The sequence below is a fragment of the Salvelinus alpinus genome, chromosome 11 (genome assembly GCF_045679555.1).
Source record: "Salvelinus alpinus chromosome 11, SLU_Salpinus.1, whole genome shotgun sequence".
NCBI lineage: Eukaryota > Metazoa > Chordata > Actinopteri > Salmoniformes > Salmonidae > Salvelinus > Salvelinus alpinus.
In genome coordinates, this window is record NC_092096.1 from 48,785,116 (window position 1) to 48,805,728 (window position 20,613).

General features: G+C 42.3%; 1 protein-coding gene across 5 annotated transcripts in view; it reads left to right on the forward strand.

Annotated features, from left to right (window-relative positions):
• arhgap36 (Rho GTPase activating protein 36) overlaps positions 1–20,613 on the forward strand; it is an 88,469-nt gene that overhangs the window by 38,298 nt on the left and 29,558 nt on the right. For all 5 annotated transcript variants that reach the window (XM_071333335.1, XM_071333329.1, XM_071333332.1 and 2 more), the window contains exon 2: positions 11,594–11,750. In XM_071333335.1, the coding sequence (XP_071189436.1) occupies positions 11,594–11,750 (157 nt within the window). The remainder of the gene's footprint in view (positions 1–11,593; positions 11,751–20,613) is intronic.

Sequence of the window (20,613 nt, forward strand, 5' to 3'; positions counted from 1 at the left end):
GGCCGCTCAGCAAGGAAGAATCCACTGCTTCAAAACCGCCATAAAAAGCCAGACTACGGTTTGCAACTGCACATGGGGACAAAGATCGTACTTTTTGGAGAAATGTCCTCTGGTCTGATGAAACAAAAATAGAACTGTTTGGCCATAATGGCCATTGTTGTTTGGAGGAAAAAGGGGGACGCTTGCAAGCCGAAGAACACCATCCCAACCGTGAAGCACGGGGGTGGCAGCATCATCTTGTGGGGGTGCTTTGCTGCAGGAGGGACTGGTGCACGTCACAAAATAGAGGGCATCATGAGGGAGGAAAATTATGTGGATATATTGAAGCAACATCTCAAGACATCAGTCAAGAAGTTAAAGCTTGGTCGCAAAGGGGTCTTCCAAATGGACAATGACCCCAAGCATACTTCCAAAGTTGTGGCAAAATGGTTTAAGGACAACAAAGTCAAGGTATTGAAGTGGCCGTCACAAAGCCCTGACTTCAATACTATAGAATATTTGTGGGCAGAACTGAAAAAGCGTGTGCAAGCAAGGCCTACAAACCTAACTCAGTTACACCAGCTCTGTCAGGAGGAATGGGCCAATATTGGTGTCAAAGGAAGGCCAAAAAGATCATCAAGGACAACAATCACCCCGCTATCATCCAGAAGGCGAGGTCAGTACAGGTGCATCAAAGCGGGGACCGAGAGACTGAAAAACAGTTTCTATCTCAAGGCCATCAGACTGTTAAACAGCCATCACTAACATTGAGTGGCTGCTGCCAACATACTGACTCATCTCTAGCCACTTTAATAATGAAAAAATTTATGTAACAAATGTATCACTAGCCACTTTAAACAATGCCACTTTATATAATGTTAAAATACCCTGCATTACTCATCTCATATGTATATACTGTACTCTACACCATCTACTGCATCTTGCCTATGCCGCTCGGCCATCGCACATTCATATATTTTTATGTACATATTCTTATTCATTCCTTTTAATGTTACATTTAATGTTAGTGGTGGCTGTTTAACAGTCTGATGGCCTTGAGATAGAAGCTGTTTTTCAGTCTCTCGGTCCCTGCTTTGATGCACCTGTACTGACCTCGCCTTCTGGATGATAGCGGGGTGAACAAGCAGTGGCTTGGGTGGTTGTTGTCCTTGATGATCTTTATGGCCTTCCTGTGACATCGGGTGGTGTAGGTGTCCTGGAGGGCAGGTAGTTTGCACCCGGTGATGCGTTGTGCAGACCTCACTACCCTCTGGAGAGCCTTACGGTTGTGGGCGGAGCAGTTGCCGTACCAGGCGGTGATACAGCCCGACCGGATGCTCTCGATTGTGCATCTGTAGAAGTTTGTGAGTGCTTTTGGTGACAAGCCGAATTTCTTCAGCCTCCTGAGGTTGAAGAGGCGCTGCTGCGCCTTCTTCCGGCGCCGACAGAGATGGCCGCCTCGCTTCGCGTTCCTAGGAAACTATGCAGTATTTCGTTTTTTTACGTGTTAAGATGGTGTTAAGAGACAGATGGGAGGAATGGAGCTGAAGGTTGGGACTAATAACAACTAATAACCACAAGATAACTAATGTAAAACATACTGTGCCCGTAAAACGTATATATAGGTTAGGAACTTTTTTGAAAGAGCACAGTTGAAAGACATAGAAATCAAATCGGATGGACATCATAAATATATGGGAAAGGTTGAGGGTAGAAGGAGGACAAGTTAAAAACAAACAAAATAAAACTATTGTAAAATAGACTGTGTCCATAAAATGTATATAGTATGTACAGTATGAGCTGGAAATACACGCCTAAGAGTTGTTGTTCACTAGTTTGCTCCAATTGGGGGAGGGGTGGTAGGTAGGTAATAAAGGAGAAAAAAATATTTAAAAATATCAAATTAAAATACATTTAAAAAAAGACAATGAAGGAGTGGCTTCGGGACAAGTCTTTGAATGTCCTTGAGTGGCACAGCCAGAGTCCCGATTGAACATCTCTGAGAGATCTGAAAATAGCTGTGCAGTGACACTCCCCATCCATCTTGTAGCGTCATACCCAGGAAGACTCGAGGCTGTAATTGCTGCCAAAGGCCCTTCAACAAAGTACTGAGTAAAGAGTCTGAATACTTATGTAAATGTGGAAAATGCACTGTGTATGTTGGTGATCTGCGCTGGACCTGTTTCGTGGCCATGTCGGTATGGGGCGAAAGCAGCTCCCGCATCCCGAGGGCATAACCGGCCGTGATTTCAGATGCGGTGCTGCGCACGTGTGAATCCCGCCGAGCGCCCCGAGTCCCGCCGTGTGTGTGTGTGTGTTTGTGTGTGTATGTACGCTGTATAGCAAAAGAGCAGTGTGATGTAACATTTGACAGGAGATCCCCCTTCCCTGCCCTTTCATAAATCATTTTCTGGTACGTTTTTCACACACACTGTAAACAGCCATCATATAAAACAAGTGTGACGGTGATGCAGTTTGATGCGGTCTGTATCATCATGTTCTCTTGATCGTGTCCTGATATAGTTTGAACAGGACATGACCTGTTCAACCTTTGATTCCCGACCTGGTCAGGCATGTACAGTATGGAGTAATGATGACTCCAGTGGAAAGCTGTCCCAGTGCGGACATGACAAAAGGGAAATATAAATGAAATGGAAAGAATAAACGGAACGGGCGTCATAGGGATGGAGATTAGAGGATTCATATCCGACCAGTCATGTGTACAATGATTCATCAGGTCACGAGGACAGGAAAAACGCCTGGCCCTGATCATGGTGTATTCTTGCAACAGAACAGCAACCATATTATCATATGAGAATGTATTCAACCTTCTTAGAGTCATAGTAAATGTTCCTGCAATAGCGTGTGTGTAGGTGGCAGGGAAGTCAGGCGCAGGAGAATCGAACTTGGTATAAATGGAGTCGTTTAATAGACTTTAACAAAACTCCAAAACCAAATTTACAAAATAAATAAAAGTGGGTACAAGAACCCGTCGCGCACCAATACATAATACACAAACATACAAACAAACAATCTCCGACAAGGACATGATGGGAAACAGAGGGTTAAATACACAATATGTAATTGATGGGATTGGAATCAGGTGTGAAGGAAGACAAGACAAAACCAATGGAAAATGAAAAATGGATCAGTGATGGCTAGAAGATCGGTGACGTCGACCAAGGAGAGGGACCGACTTCGGTAGAAGTCGTGACAGTTCCAGAATCCTCACTGCTCTTTGTTTTTCTTTCTACACTTTTTATATCACCTTTATTTAACTAGGCAAGTCAGTTAAGAACAAATTCTTATTTACAATGACGGCCTAGGAACAGTGGGTTAACTGCCTTGTTCAGGGGTTAGAACGACAGATTTTTACCTTGTCAGCTCAGGAATTCGATCTAACAACCTTTCGGTTACTGGCCCAATGCTCTAACCACTAGGGTACCTGCGGCCCCAAACTTACCCTAACAGGGAAACCAGATCGGCCAGTATCTGCGTTGCCAAACCCTAAAATAGAACTTGGTTCTATTTGAGATGCTCTACGCAATGGATCATCAACTAGATGATATAGTTTAACCACAATATTTGTTGTATTATTTGTTCTGTCTTTTCTGGTGGATTAAACTGAAATTGCAACCAAGTTTCTATGACTTGTTTAAAAAATAATTATATTTTTATCACGTTTCAGGAGAAGACCCAGATGCAGACAGTGTCGAAGTAACACAAGTTTATTACTAGAACAGGGGGCAGGCAAAATGACAGGTCAAGGACAAGCAGAGTCAGTAACCCAGATCAGAGTCCATAAGGTACAGAACGGCAGGCAGGCTCAGGGTCAGGGCAGGCAGAATGGTCAAAACCGGGAACACTAGAAAACAGGAACTAGAAGAAGACAGGGGCAAGGGGAAAAACACTGGTAATTTTGACTAACAAAACGAACTGGCAACAGACAAACAGAGAACACAAGTATAAATACACTGGGGATAATGGGGAAGATGGGCCTCCACCTGGAGGGGGGTGGAGACAAGCACAAAGACAGGTGAAACAGATCAGCGTGTGACAATTTTGGAGATGATTTCGTTTTCAAATAACCGAAATCTGAATAATGTGAAAAAGGCCATTCTTGAACATGGGGTGAGACATTCTTACTAATTTGCTAGAGAACAAGTTCAGATTTAAGTATACCTTTTGTATGACTGATGCCTTTAGTGAGAGGTCTAATGCTTTAACATGTAATAATTTCTGCCCTCCGAATTCAGTACACTATAACATGAAATGAAAATGACTTTCTGTCAAAATTAGAAACATATAATATCTGAAAATGTAGCTAGCTCGACTCTCTTACCCGTATACATGGAATGGACACTTCTCCCTGTCGAGGATGCCATGGTTAGCCTTGCTTAGTTTGAAGATGTAATCCAGAGACAGGTGTTTTTTCCATCTCTTAGCTATTATACTCTAATTCCACTGATTTCAAAACTCGGCCCTCCAGAAAGCGGAGGGCAACATTTATGCAGTTCTACCTCCGATATAATTTTTTTTTTTAAAGCTGCGTTAGACAGGATTATCTACACATACTGACCAGCTCAAATAGACAGAAACGTGTTACATGGCAGACCAATCTGAACTCATCTCCCGGCATGTCCAGCCCACTCATGATCTCAGCCAATCATGGCTAGTGGGAAAGTTGCTCGCTTTTTCTGTGGCTAAATGCCATCTTGTAATTACAGATGGCATAAAAGTTTGTTATTAAGGTACATGAAAGTTCACATTTTCCAGAAGGCATTTCTGCCAAAAAACGCATTTTGATTTAAAAAAAAGTTGATGTTCAAATGGCTCCTGTGAAGTATTGATGCGCGAAATATGTTTAGATTCCTGAAACTAGTCAGATTTTGTGACATTACAGCCTTATTCTAAAATGGATGAAATCGTTTTTTTCTTCTCATCAATCTACACACAATACCACATAATGTCAGAGAAAAAAAAGGTTTTTAGAAATTTTACAAAAAATATATACACTGCTCAAAAAAATTAAGGGAACACTAAAATAACACATCCTAGATCTGAATGAATGAAATATTCTTATTAAATACTTTATTCTTTACATAGTTGAATGTGCTGACAACAAAATCACACAAAAATTATCAATGGAAATCAAATTTATCAACCCATGGAGGTCTGGATTTGGAGTCACACTCAAAATGAAAGTGGAAAACCCCACTACAGGCTGATCCAACTTTGATGTAATGTCCTTAAAACAAGTCAAAACGAGGCTCAGTAGTGTGTGTGGCCTCCACGTGCCTGTATGACCTCCCTACAACGCCTGGGCATGCTCCTGATGAGGTGGCGGATGGTCTCCTGAGGCATCTCCTCCCAGACCTGGACTAAAGCATCCGCCAACTCCTGGACAGTCTGTGGTGCAACGTGGCGTTGGTGGATGGAGCGAGACATGATGTCCCAGATGTGCTCAATTGGATTCAGGTCTGGGGAACGGGCGGGCCAGTCCATAGCATCAATGCCTTCCTCTTGCAGGAACTGCTGACACACTCCAGCCACATGAGGTCTAGCATTGTCTTGCATTAGGAGGAACCCAGGGCCAACCGCACCAGCATATGGTCTCACAAGGGGTCTGAGGATCTCATCTCAGTACCTAATGGCAGTCAGGCTACCTCTGGCGAGCACATGGAGGGCTGTGCGGCCCCCCAAAGAAATGCCACCCCACACCATGACTGACCCACCGCCAAACCGGTCATGCTGGAGGATGTTGCAGGCAGCAGAACGTTCTCCATGGCGTCTCCAGACTCTGTCACGTCTGTCACATGTGCTCATGTGCTCAGTGTGAACCTGCTTTCATCTGTGAAGAGCACAGGGCGCCAGTGGCGAATTTGCCAATCTTGGTGTTCTCTGGCAAATGCCAAACGTCCTGCACGGTGTTGGGCTGTAAGCACAACCCCCACCTGTGGACGTCGGGCCCTCATACCACCCTCATGGAGTCTGTTTCTGACCGTTTGAGCAGACACATGCACATTTGTGGCCTGCTGGAGGTCATTTTGCAGGGCTCTGGCAGTGCTCCTCCTTGCACAAAGGCGGAGGTAGCGGTCCTGCTGCTGGGTTGTTGCCCTCCTACGGCCTCCTCCACGTCTCCTGATGTACTGGCCTGTCTCCTGGTAGCGCCTCCATGCTCTGGACACTACGCTGACAGACACAGCAAACCTTCTTGCCACAGCTCGCATTGATGTGCCATCCTGGATGAGCTGCACTACCTGAGCCACTTGTGTGGGTTGTAGACTCCGTCTCATGCTACCACTAGAGTGAAAGCACCGCCAGCATTCAAAAGTGACCAAAACATCAGCCAGGAAGCATAGGAACTGAGAAGTGGTCTGTGGTCACCACCTGCAGAACCACTCCTTTATTGGGGGTGTCTTGCTAATTGCCTATAATTTCCACCTGTTGTCTATTCCATTTGCACAACAGCATGTGAAATTTATTGTCAATCAGTGTTGCTTCTTAAGTGGACAGTTTGATTTCACAGAAGTGTGATTGACTTGGAGTTACATTGTGTTGTTTAAGTGTTCCTTTTATTTTTTGGAGCAGTGTATATAACTGAAATATCACATTTACATAAGTAATCAAACCCTTTACTCAGTACTTTGTTGAAGGACCTTTGGCAGCGATTAAAGCCTCAAGTCTTCTTTGGTATGACGCTACAAGCTTGACACAACTGTATTTGGGGAGTTTCTCCCATTATTCTCTGCAGATCCTCTCAAACTCTGTCAGATTGGATGGGGAGCGTTGCTGCACAGCTATTTTCAGGTCTATCCCAAAAGAATTGATTGGGTTCAAGTCTGGGCTCTGGCTGGGCCACTCAAACTTCTTCCATTTAAGAATGATGGAGGCCACTGTGTTCTTGGGGACCTTCAATGTTGCAGAATGTTTTTGGTACCCTTCCCCAGATCTGTGTCTCAACACAATCCTGTCTTTGAGCTCTACGGACCATTCCTTCAACATCATGGCTTGGTTTTTGCTCTGACATGCACTGTCAACTGTGGGACCTTATGTAGACAGGTGTGTGCCTTTCCAAATCATGTCCAATCAATTGAATTTACCACAGGTGGACTCCAATCAAGTTGTAGAAACATCTCAAGGATGTCAATGGAAGTCTCATAGCAAAGTGTCTGAATACTTAAATAAGTATGGTATTTCTTTTTTTTCTTTTTTTCAAACCTGTTTTCGCTTTGCCATTATGGTGTATTGTGTGTAGATTGATGAGGAACATGTTTTATTTAATCAATTTTAGAATAAGGCAGTAACATGACAAAATGTGGACAAACGGAAGGGGTCTGAAAACTTTCCAAATGCACTGTATATCAAAACTAATTTCACACATACAGTACCAGTAAAAAGTTTGGACACACCTACTCATTCAAGTTGTTCTTTATTTTTACTATTTTCTACATTGTAGAATAATAGCGTAGACATCAAAACTATGAAATAACACATATGGAATCATGTAGTGACCAAAAAAGAGTTCAACAAACCAACATATATTTTATATTTGAGATTCTTCAAAGTTGCCTTGATGACAGCTTAACAGAGTCTTGGCATTCTCCATTAGTTACCTCCAATTAGGGGAGGGGTGGTAGGGTTAGGAGAAAATAATAAAGAAAAATATATTTTAAAAATAATAATACAAAATGATAATATATATTTTACAATAGTTTTTTTATTATTCTTAAAAAAATATATGTTCCTTTATTTACCCCTAACACTACAACTAACCCTAGCTCCTAACCTTAATATTTAACTTAATTCTAACCCTAACACTAATTCTAACCTTAACCCTAAACCCCCTAGAAATAGCATTTGACCTTGTGGGGACTAACAAAATGTCCCCAGCTGGTCAATTTTTACTTTGTTTACTATTCTTGTAGGGACTTCTGGTCCCCACAAGAATAGTTAAACACACACACACACGCACGCACGCACGCACGCACGCACGCACGCACGCACGCACGCACGCACGCACGCACGCACGCACGCACGCACGCACGCACGCACGCACACACACACACACACACACACACACACACACACACACACACACACACACACACACACACACACACACACACACACACACACACACACACACACACACACATTATAAACACACACATTCCTCAGCTCCAGTCTGGGTAAGGATTTGTCAAAATGGACCACCAGAGTAGAGTAGAGTGGGGGGTTTCGATGAGCTTTTGTCCCAACCCACTAGTCCTGTATGGGTCAGTTGTTTGGAGCCGCAGCCACCCCACGCCGGCCACATCAATTCCGAGCCCCACCCGATGCCCGATATAAGGACGGATTTTTCTTTGCAACCTGACCCACCCGCATAGAATTGATCCGTGACCCGCCAAAAAACATCTATTTATTTCATTGTTTTTCAGACTCCAGAGTAGTAGCATAGGCTATCTTTAGGTTAGGTTGTCTGCAGGTATATTCAACACTTGGATAAACCATGCCATTCATTTTTTTATTTTCACAATGAGATGCGGCACATTGACAATTCAAATCGCTCTGGAAAAAAAGTCCTTCTAGTGAAAGCCTATAGCCGACAAAACAAAACAAGACCTTTACATTCAATATTGTTTAGATAATCAAATAGTTTAATTTAAACTTAAATAAACAATTCCCAGAATCGAATATAGGCTGCAAAAATAAATGTTTTTAGTAGACTATAGCCTACTCAAACTTTTACCAGCCGCACCGGTTTAAACTTGATATGGCCTGTGTATGGTCTAAATGAACGAAAGCCTGAATTAACGGAATAATTAACTGATAACAAACTGAATCAGCCTATCATAAACAAATACCTGCTTGCACTTTTTGCAGGCTGGGTATCCATCTACCAGGTTGTTGTCCTTGTCCACAATGACCTCCAAAATCCTTCCCAACCAAACCGGGGGATTTAACTCGCGCAGCACCCGTTTCCATGATGGTGTATTTCATAACCCTTATTTTTATTTCTCCGGTTAGGCCTAGGCCTACGTTAGTCATTTTTGAATGAGCTAGGCTAGCCAGGAAAAGTACACTTGGCAACGTATTCTCACGTGGGAGGACGAAACATAAATGTTTCAACACCCCACAAATAACAAACAGTTCCCTGATCCACTGGGTGCATGGCTGGTCTTCTGTCTGCGTCACTGTTCACAGAGTGGAATTTGCAACAGAATACAACACAACAAGCTCCTGAGTTTGTAAGAAATCTTCGGAAACCGAGAACCTAACCGCCGGTTGAAAAAATGTTTAAAAAAATGTGCAGGTCATCCATGGAGAACTGCGGATATCCAACCAGATGCAGGACTCTAGAACACGTGCACACATACATATACACACATATATTCCCTTGTTGCCAGTAGGGTACGGGGTCGTCAAAGTGGACCACCACGGATGGGGTTCATCCCAGCACCATGTTTGTTTTTTACTTACCATGTTGTCACCTTAATCCAACATCAAAGAAAACACCTCTTACTCCCTCCATTTTCTTTCTCATCTTACTCCCTCTTTTTTTCTTTCTTTCTCTCTCTCTCTCCTCTTACTCCCTCTTTATTTTCTTGTTTCTGGTTTTCATCTGTTATTCTATACCTCTTTAATTCCCTTCATCCTGTGCCCATTCCAATGACATGAGGTTGTTTATAAGGTTCTAGCTTCCTGGTAATCACCCAGGAATGAAATTGTAACCAGGTAGGAATGGATTCCATCTGAACACTTAAATCTGTCCTTCCCTCTTCCCCCTTACCATGTTCATACCATTCCATCCATTCTCTTACCGTGTCAAAGGATTAGGCTAAGTACAGCTACAGTATATTACATAATATTCAACAAAATTACTTCATATGAATATACTGTACCTTAGACTGTTTTTCGAGTGTATAAAGGATTCTAGAACAGCATGTGTTACTCTAATGTTCTAGAGCAGCAGCTGATACGGATTCCAGAACATCAATATATACTGCAGGAGTATGGGCTAAGGTTCTATACCAGCTGATTCTGATTTCAGGACAGCATCTTCCTAGTCTGGTACTCTTTTTTCCAGTTTCTTTCTTGTTCCTTGCCAACTCCTAATGGACTTGTCATGTTTGTTGTGACAACGACAGAAATGGGGTTTGGCAAGAACATGAAGCGTTTGGCAACAGCGTAAACAGGCAGCATGGCTTGCATCTTCCCACAGCAAGATGATACATTCAAAGTCCATGTCTGTTTTCTGAGACCTACAGTTCTTCTACATTTGACCAGGGCCTATAGGGAACAGGGTGTCATTTGAGACGCACTTTATGATTGTTTCCCAAGCTTTGTGGGTCCAGTGTTAACCCAGAGGGAAAGGGCCTCAAACAGTGTCCTTCGGTTGCGAACTCTCTTCTTCTATTGTTCAGACATAGAATGGCCTGACTTTGGCCCCCTAAACATAGCCCTGAGCAGTCGAAAGAAAGCTTGTCTTCTGACTAAACCAAAACAAAACAAAATAGAAAGAAAACAGATGGATGGTTCTTTTTCCGTAAGAAATGTGTGTATGTGAGTGTGCACATACAATCCCGTGTGTATTCAACTCTCAGAGAAAACTCAAATGACCACCTGCAGAGGACAAGGCAATTTCCCTATCATCATTCCTATCAAGCTACAGCATAATTATAATCAAGTTGTTGGGAAAGGGACATACAGTAAAGATGTTTTTAAGCTCTCGGTAGGCCTAACCTTTGGCTATGTATGCATCCCAAATGGCACTCTATTCCTATAGTGCACTTTTGACAACAGCCCTATGGGCTGTGGTCAAAAGTAGGAAACTATGTAAAGTAGGAAACTATGTAGCGAATAGGGTGCCATTTGGGACGCACCCTGTAGAGTAGATCCTAGTCAAAGATTATTTGATGGTTGGTTAATAGTTGAGGTAGTCCTTCTGGGATCCTTGGGACGTCGCAACTCCATGGAAGATTAAATCTAAGGAGGTTAGGGTTAGGTATGGGTTAAGGTTAGGGTAGGGTAGAGGTTAGGGTTAGGATTAGGGTTAAGGGTAGGGACGTCCCAAGGACAGCAGTAACCTCGTGGAGATGGGTTGAAGCCAGCGATAATGATTTCCATAAAAATAGCCGCCTTCATGGTTTACTCTTCATTTGATACTTAGCTACAGTAAATTGTATGGTTTGAGGAAACCTATTAAAGAAAACATCATAGTAATTCAAATGTTAAGTCGTTTGGGTACGAGGGTCTTGATTGTGGAAATGTTTTATCTTACTCAGCAATGCTTTCTATGATTGCCTTTTCATGTTTAAGTCATCTCTTTTCCTATCTTTCTCTCCTTTCATCTCCCTTCTTTCCCATCTCTCCCTCTCATCTCCCACATGCCCTTTTCTCTCTCTGGCCCCTCCCCCTTCTAGGGGTACATTGTAAATGATATCAAGTAATTCAGTTCTTTGCTGTGATTGGTACTATGTGTAATGCCTCCAAGTAATAGCACATTAACCATTCTCCCTCCCTCCCTCCCTCCCTCCCTCCCTCCCTCCCTCCCTCCCTCCCTCCCTCCCTCCCTCCCTCCCTCCCTCCCTCCCTCCCTCCCTCCCTCCAGGGGGACCATACGTGGGCGACCATGCTGGGCCAGAGTGTGCGTCTGCAGCCGGTGCCTATCCAGAGCCTATCTGAACTGGAGAGAGCCAGGCTGCAAGAGGTGGCCTGCTACCATCTCGGGGAGCGGGACCTTGACTTCAACATCAGCATCCCCAGAGGTACACAAGAACTTAGTTGCTATATGGCCAGGCCAGAAAGGACAACAGAGATATGTATACAGTGCTGGGCTCTGTCTAGATTGTAAAGCTCTTCAAAGCTCAATTGGGGTTTGTATCTGGATGAGAGGGCCCTCGAATTCAACATCAGCATCCCCAGAGGTATGGAGGAAGTAGTAATAGTAGTTACTATATGGCCATGGTAGAAAGGACATAGATATGTAGTGCTATACGACATTGAAGTCCCCAAAGGTATGCAAGTGAGGAGAATTTACTATGGCCGTGTTAGAAAGGACGGACTGAAATATATAGTCGGCGTCCTGAAAAAGTATTGTATCTCTCTTCTTGGTGACTTTAATTTCTTAAACATAACACTTTTTATAAAATTCCTGAAATTATTACATTTTGCACCTCCTGGTCTAGATTGTAGAGCTCTTCACTATGCAGTACATGGCATTGAACAAGGTGAAGAATGATAGCAATAGGGACATGATACAGTTGAAGTCCGAAGTTTACATACACTTAGGTTGGAGTCATTAAAACTAGTTTTTCAACCACTCCACAGATTTCTTGTTAACAAACTATAGTTTTGGCAAGCCGGTTAGGACATCTACTTTGTGCATGACACAAGTAATTTTTCCAACAATTGTTTACAGACAGATTATTTCACTTATATTTCACTGTATCACAATTCCAGTGGGTCAGAAGTTTACAAACACTAAGTTGACTGTGCCTTTAAACAGCTTGGAAAATTCCAGAAAATGATGTCATGGCTTTAGAAGCTTCTGATAGGCTAATTCACATAATTTGAGTCAATTGGAGGTGTACCTTTGGATGTATTTCAAGGCCTACCTTCAAACTCAGTGCCCCTTTGCTTGACATCATGGGAAAATTAAAAGAAATCAGCCAAGACCTCAGAAAAAATATTTGACCTCCACAAGTCTGGTTCATCCTTGGGAGCAATTCCCAAATGCCTGAAGGTACCACGTTCATCCGTACAAACAATAATACGCAAGTATAAACACCATGGAACCACGCAGCTGTCATACCGCTCAGGATGGAGACGCGTTCTCTCCTAGAGATGAATGTACTTTGGTGCGAAAAGTGCAAATCAATCCCAGAATAACAGCAAAGGACCTTGTGAAAATGCTGAAGGAAACAGGTACAAAAGTATGTATATCCACAGTAAAACGAGTCCTTTATCAACATAACCTGAAAGGCCGCTCAGCAAGGCAGAAGCCACTGCTCCAAAACTGCCATGAAAAAGCCAGACTACGGTTTGCAACTGCACATGGGGACAAATATCGTACTTTTTGGAGAAAGCCGAAGAACACCATCCCAACCGTGAAGCACGGGGGTGGCAGCATCATGTTGTGGGGGTGCTTTGCTGCAGGAGGGACTGGTGCACTTCACAAAATAGATGGCATCATGAGGCAGGGAAATTATGTGGATATATTGAAGCAACATCTCAAGACATCAGTCAGGAACTTAAAGCTTGGTCGCAAAGGGCTCTTCCAAATGGACTGACCCCAAGCATACTTCCAAAGTTGTGGCAAAATGGCTTAAGAACAACAAAGTCAAGGTATTGGAGTGGCCATCACAAAGCCCTAACCTCAATCCTATAGAAAATGTGTGGGCAGAACTGTAAAAGCGTGTGCGAGCAAGGAGGCCTACAAACCTGACTCGGATACACCAGCTCTGTCAGGAGGAATGGGCCAAAATTCATCCAACTTTTTTTGTGGGAAGCTTGTGGAAGGCTACCCGTAACGTTTGACCCACATTAAACAATTTAAAGGCAATGCTACCAAATACTAATTGATTGTATGTAAAAGCTGAAATAAATCATTCTCTCTACTATTATTCTATTGGCTAAGGTGTATGTAAACTTCCGACTTCAACTGTATATGATATAGAAGCCTACTACATGTTCCACCACCACTCCCAGACTGTATTACCACAATAAGTCTGAGTGAATTTTACAGTACAGCTCAGATATAGTCTTACAACTTAAGCTGAAAGAGTAGGAGTAAGAAGATTAGATACAACATTAAAATAAAAGTTCAAGTTTAAAAGCAACAATAGTAGGAGTAAGAAGGGTAAGAAGAGTAGGAGTAAGATGAGTAGGAGTAAGAAGAGTACTATAGGAGTAAAAATAGTAGGAGTAAGAAGAGTACTATAGGAGTAAGATGAGTAGGAGTAAGAAGAGTACTATAGGAACAAAATAGTAGGAGTAAGAAGAGAACTATAGGAGTAAGATGAGTAGGAGTAAGAAGAGTACTATAGGAGTAAAAATAGTAGGAGTAAGAAGAGAACTATAGGAGTAAGATGAGTAGGAGTAAGAAGAGTACTATAGGAGTAAAAATAGTAGGAGTAAGAAGAGTACTATAGGAGTAAAAATAGTAGGAGTAAGAAGAGAACTATAGGAGTAAGATGAGTAGGAGTAAGAAGAGTACTATAGGAGTAAAAATAGTAGGAGTAAGAAGAGTACTATAGGAGTAAGATGAGTAGGAGTAAGAAGAGTACTATAGGAGTAAAACTAGTAGGAGTAAGAAGAGAACTATAGGAGTAAGATGAGTAGGAGTAAGAAGAGTACTATAGGAGTAAAAATAGTAGGAGCAAGAAGAGTACTATAGGAGTAAGATGAGTGGGAGTAAGAAGAGTACTATAGGAGTAAGATGAGTGGGGGTAAGAAGAGTACTATAGGAGTAAAAATAGTAGGAGTAAGAAGAGTACTATAGGAGTAAGATGAGTGGGAGTAAGAAGAGTACTATAGGAGTAAGATGAGTGGGGGTAAGAAGAGTACTATAGGAGTAAAAATAGTAGGAGTAAGAAGAGTACTATAGGAGTAAGATGTGTAGGAGTAAGAAGAGTACTATAGGAGTAAAAATAGTAGGTGTAAGAAGAGTACTATATGAGTAAGATGAGTGGGAGTAAGAATAGTACTATAGGAGTAAGATGAGTGGGAGTAAGAAGAGTACTATAGGAGTAAGATGAGTAGGAGTAAGAAGAGTACTATAGGAGTAAAAATAGTAGGAGTAAGAAGAGTACTATAGGAGTAAGATGAGTGGGAGTAAGAAGAGTACTATAGGAGTAAGATGAGTGGGGGTAAGAAGAGTACTATAGGAGTAAAAATAGTAGGAGTAAGAAGAGTACTATAGGAGTAAGATGAGTAGGAGTAAGAAGAGTACTATAGGAGTAAAAATAGTAGGAGTAAGAAGAGAACTATAGGAGTAAGATGAGTAGGAGTAAGAAGAGTACTATAGGAGTAAAGATAGTAGGAGTAAGAAGAGTAGGAGTAAAAATAGTAGGAGTAAGATGAGTAGGAGTAATAAGAGTACTATAGGAGTAAAAATAGTAGGAGTAAGAAGAGTACTATAGGAGTAAAAATAGTATTGTAGGAGTTTTTTATTGCACCTTTATTTAACTAGGCAAGTCAGTTAAGAACAGATCCTTATTTTCAGTGATGGCCTAGGAACAGTGCCTTGTTCAGGGTTAGAACAACAGATTTCTATCTTGTCAGCTCAGGGATTCGATCTTGCAACCTTTCAGTTACTAGTCCAACGCTCTAACCACTAGACTACCTGACGCCCCAGAGTAAGAAGAGTACTGTAGGAGTAAGAAGCTTCTGATTCTGAGGGGTCTTAGCACGCTACATTCCTCTCTCGTGTCACCCTGGGTTACATAAGAGGCATTAGTCTGATCTCAGTGCTTCTCCATGTAGTCTACGCAGAGACAGAAGAGGAAGCGAGACACCCCACTCGTTGATTTTTTTTCTGGTTCAATAAAAGTCAATGAACTAAGGAGACCAGACCCAGCTGCTATTGCATTGGTGTCTATGGGGGACCCACCCCATTAAGTAGACCGGAACTGACAAATGTTTTCCATGGTAAACGGCCTGAGTGAACTCTCTTCATTTATCCACCATCTTTGGTCTACGTTCATACCGTTAACCTCTCAACCTTTTCAACCTTTGACCCCTGACCACTCTCTAGTCAGTGCTATGTAGTGTACGCTACCTAAGATAAGCAGACTGACAAGTCCATTGGTCAAAACAAGAGGATGACATTTAGACATTAAAAAACATCTATTTTTATTGATTTATTGTGTGATTATATATATTTTTTTACCTTGAACTAAAATAGAAGAAGGAATAGTGTCGAGTCGACTCACAAATTAAACTAATTGGAAAGTGCAACATTTTGCTCACAAAGACCTTCATCAAGACCTACTGTATTTTATCCAGCTCATCCATTCCTTTTGCCTCCATTGTGGACTTTTTATCCTGAAGTAAAACACGAGAATGGACTCCCACACACTGTATAAATGTACAAATTAAACATGTGTTCAAAAGTGTAACGGTTCACTCACAGTTGTTAGGAATGGAGGTCTATTAGAATAGACTATAATACAGATGTGGGATCTTAATTTGATCACTATTTTGTTTCCCCTCAGTAAGGCATAGTCGCTGTCACACAGTTGCTATACAACCATACATCGTAGAGCATTCAAATGTGTTACCGTTACAGCATGTAACCAGTCATGGATGGAACAAAGAAAATCTGTCAAACATTTCAAATCAGTTTTCACCTAATCTGTTCCAGTACATTCTAATTATATGTCAACAATTCATTCCTTACAGAATCTTGAAATCGAATATTGTCAAAGTTATTGGACAACACTATATTATTAAGACTAAAATAGATTTTTTTTTTTACTGCATTTCATTCTCTGTTGAGCTGCAGAATACATAAATAGAAAACAGTTAAATCAGTCAGTCAGGGTCAGATAACTCTATAGCAGCATGACTCGATATACAATATACTGTATAAATAAATAAAACACATACAAATATAAAACGGAGGGGGCCAGTGTTTATAACTGTCACAGGGAGGGGGATCAGTCAGAGTCCGTAATGTTTGGGAATATTCCTGTCCCTCTCCCTGGGGTGGAGACCTCATACAGAGTCTCTGTTAGCTAGCCAGCCACCTCCCATGTGTGTTACTGCTGTGTCTTTGTCCCAAATGACACCCTATTTATTTTATAGCGCACTACTTTTGACCAAAGTCCATAGGGCTCTTATCAAAAGTAGTGCACTATAAAGGGAGTATGCTGCCATTTTGGACACAGCCTCCACTAGTTAGCCACCCAACTCCGCTGGTGTATCAGGCCCACTACTGTTTCAGTGATGGCTTATGTACAAAATATGGGAGCGAGCTGATGTCTGAGAAAGTACAGTACATGCACACATTCATGCACACACACACACACACACACACACACACACACACACACACACACACACACACACACACACACACACACACACACACACACACACACACACACACACACACACACACACACACACACACACACACACACACACACACACACACACACACACACAGTCTTGTATAGCTAATCTTGTGGAGACACACAATTCAGTCCCATTCAAAATTCTATGTTCCCTAACCCTAACCCTAAACCTTACCTTAACTCGTACTCTTACCCTTACCCTAACCCTAACCTTAACCCTAACCCTATCCTAACCAGGCCTCACCCAGAACAGATTGCCTGATCCCCTTAACCCCAAACCTAACCCCAAACCTAACCCCAAACCTAACCCCAAACCTAACCTTAACCTTAACCTTAACCTAACCTTAACCCTAACCTTAACCCTAACCTCCATCTGTGGGAGCGAGTCCTCGCCAGCAGCCAAATTTATTGACTACTTCCTCAATCCCATCTCACAAAGGCACCCTAGCTACTACCTTAAGGATGCATACCATTTCATAGACACACTTCACAACATTTCAGTCCCAGCACATGCATACCTATTCACTATAGATATACTGTAGATTCTCTCTACACCAACACAGATATTTTGTCAGGTTGAGCAGCTGCAGACCCTGCAATCCAGATTCAGATAGACCAGACTCACACCTCATACAGCTTCTAGAACTTGGATTAAGAATCAATGATTTCACATTTAATAATAAACACTACTTTCAGATTCATGGGATGGCGATGGGTAAAAAGTTTGCCCCAGCCTATATATCTATATGGCAGACTGGGAATTGACAGCCTTGGTTAAATGCCCATTGCATCCCATGTTTTATAGACGATACCTGGATGATATCTTCGGAGTGTGGGAACATGATCTGGTACATTTCACAACATTCATTGAAATACCCAATAACCATCATCCTACCATAACAGTTAAATATGTCATCCATCTACCCATTCACTGGCATTGTCAAATCACAACTCATTCGATTCCGTAGACTATGTACACAACAGAAAGACTTTCATTCAGCCACACAGACCCTATTTAGTGCACTGGGGAAGAGGGGATACTCAAAGCGGTCATTGAGGTACATAAAGGCAAACACACTGGCAGGCCTCACCCAGAACAGATGAGCCTGATCCCCTTAACCACAACCCTAATCCCAAACCTAACCTTAACATTAACCCTAACCTTAACCCTAACCTTAACTCTAACCTTAACCTTAACCTTAACCCTAACCCTAACCCTAACCTTAACCCTAACCTTAACCCTAACCTTAACTCTAACCTTAACCTTAACCTTAACCCTAACCCTAACCTTAACCCTAACCTTAACTCTAACCTTAACCCTAACCTTAACCCTAACCTTAACCCTAACCTCCATAACTCTCCCTGCAGAACTCTGGACCAGGCACTGACTCCTGACCTGGGAGAACAGCTCATACCTATTCTTATCCCTTTCCTGATTCTGGGTCCCTATCCCTATCCCCCCCATCCTATCCCTGTCCTCCACCCTCAGACCTCTCCCAGACCCCCTGTTCCTATCCCCCCAACAGATACAGAACCCCAGATTATATCCATCACCAGCACCTTCTCAGACATAAACAGACTCCTTCATTCTAGACTCAAAGTCGCGTTCACCCAAACACGACGTACATTTCCCCCACTCCAGGAATTCAGACCTTCATCAGCTGTTCGCAGAAACCCCAACCTAAGGGATCTCTTAATTTTTGTCAAATGTTCCAATAAGCCCACTCCAAAACCACCTATTGAACAACAGTACCATAGACAACTTCAACACGTTCAAAATCCACATGCACAAACCTCCAGTCCTATCCCACAACTCATGACCATTCAGAGCACCAACACTGTTTATGCCATAATATGCACATTATGCCACAACATTTATAGAGGAGAAACCGGTCACGCAGTCTTGACACGCCTCAAACAGCACCTCTAAACAATTGAAAAAAACACATTACAAACACACCTGGTGAAACACTTTCAAATCCACTATACAACCTCCCTCTGCATTACCGGTCGGGAGATGAAAGCCTCCTGGACCATAGGCCAGAGAAGAGCAGCTGAATCAAGGTGGATATCCAAACTTAAGACCTTGGCTCCACTTGGTATGAATGTTAAGGAGTAGTATAAAGTACTGACAGTGGGAGTTAGAGAGGGCCTAATTAACATAGCACGTAATCCCTTCATCCTTTTTGGGGGGATTTCCAATTAAGTACTTACTTATTTATTTATTTATTTATTGAATTATTCCAGTATGCATGTTTTATTGTGATTTTATGTGAAATTTGGCTTAAGATTAAACCTTTTTACTTTCAAGATTTTATTGATAATTATCTTCCTCCTGTATTTGAACTGTTGTGGGTGACCCCTTGGAGCTCTCGGCCTCTCATGTTCTCCCACCCTCTCCAGACCGGTCAGATGTACAACACAGAAACAGGGCAGAAAGTTCCAATAGGCCCGTGGAAGGTTTGATACCAACGTAAACATAAACCCTCTTAAACCTAACCCTAACCCTAACCTTAAACCAAAAACCTAACCTAACCTTAACCCTAAACCTAACCCTAGCTCCTGACCCTAAAACGAACCCTAGCTCCTAACCCTAACCCTTAACGTAATTATAACCCTAACACTAATTCTAACCTTAACCCTAACCCCCTAGAAATAGCATTTGTCCTCGTGGGGAATAACAAAATGTCCCGAGTTGGTCAAATGTTTGTTTGTTTACTATTGGTAGTTAAACACGTCCACACACACTGAAGACTCTTATGGGAGCTATCTGCTTGAGGGATGGAGGGAGGTCGCCATAGGTTTCTATTCTGATCCCGCTGTTTGAGCCAATTCCAGAACCTCTGGTTTATTTTTACAGTGTGTGTGTGTGTGCATGCGTGTGTGTTTGTTTGTTGTTGGTTTCCTGGCAACGCCTTGGCTACGCTTGATGGATGGATTCTTTCTGAAATCTCTGTTCTTAGCAGTCAGAGTGGTGCTTATTTGGCAACTCTAGAGACTGATTTTTTATGTCTCATTTTCTCATGGATATAGGAAGCAATCCCACAGGGTCTGTCGTTATTTTCTTACTTCCTTTATTTCTCTTGCATGCTATTTCTGTCCTTCTGTTTCTTTCTCTCTCAGCCCCAATTGGGCCTTTCTTTCAGATTTTTTGCTTTGCCTAAATCTATCTCTCACCACTCTGTGTGTGTGTCAGTCCTCTAATCTTAAAGTGTGCAAGCCATTGGCAAACACACACACACACACACACATCCCCAAACCTTAAGTGTGCACTCCATTGTCAAACACACACACACACACACACACACACACACATACTTAGTACATTGCATGTGGGAATACACACACACGGAGCGTTGAGTTTGCTCAAAGATTAACCCTTGCTCTGGCATGTGCCGAGTGGGAGGAGACGATTGCCGTGGAAATAAACTTTAATTTCCTGTAGTCATGGGAATTTGACCCCCTTTAAACCCTTGACACACACACACACACGCACACACATACACACACAAACAAACCTCTTCACATGGGGATTTGACTGCTCGGATCA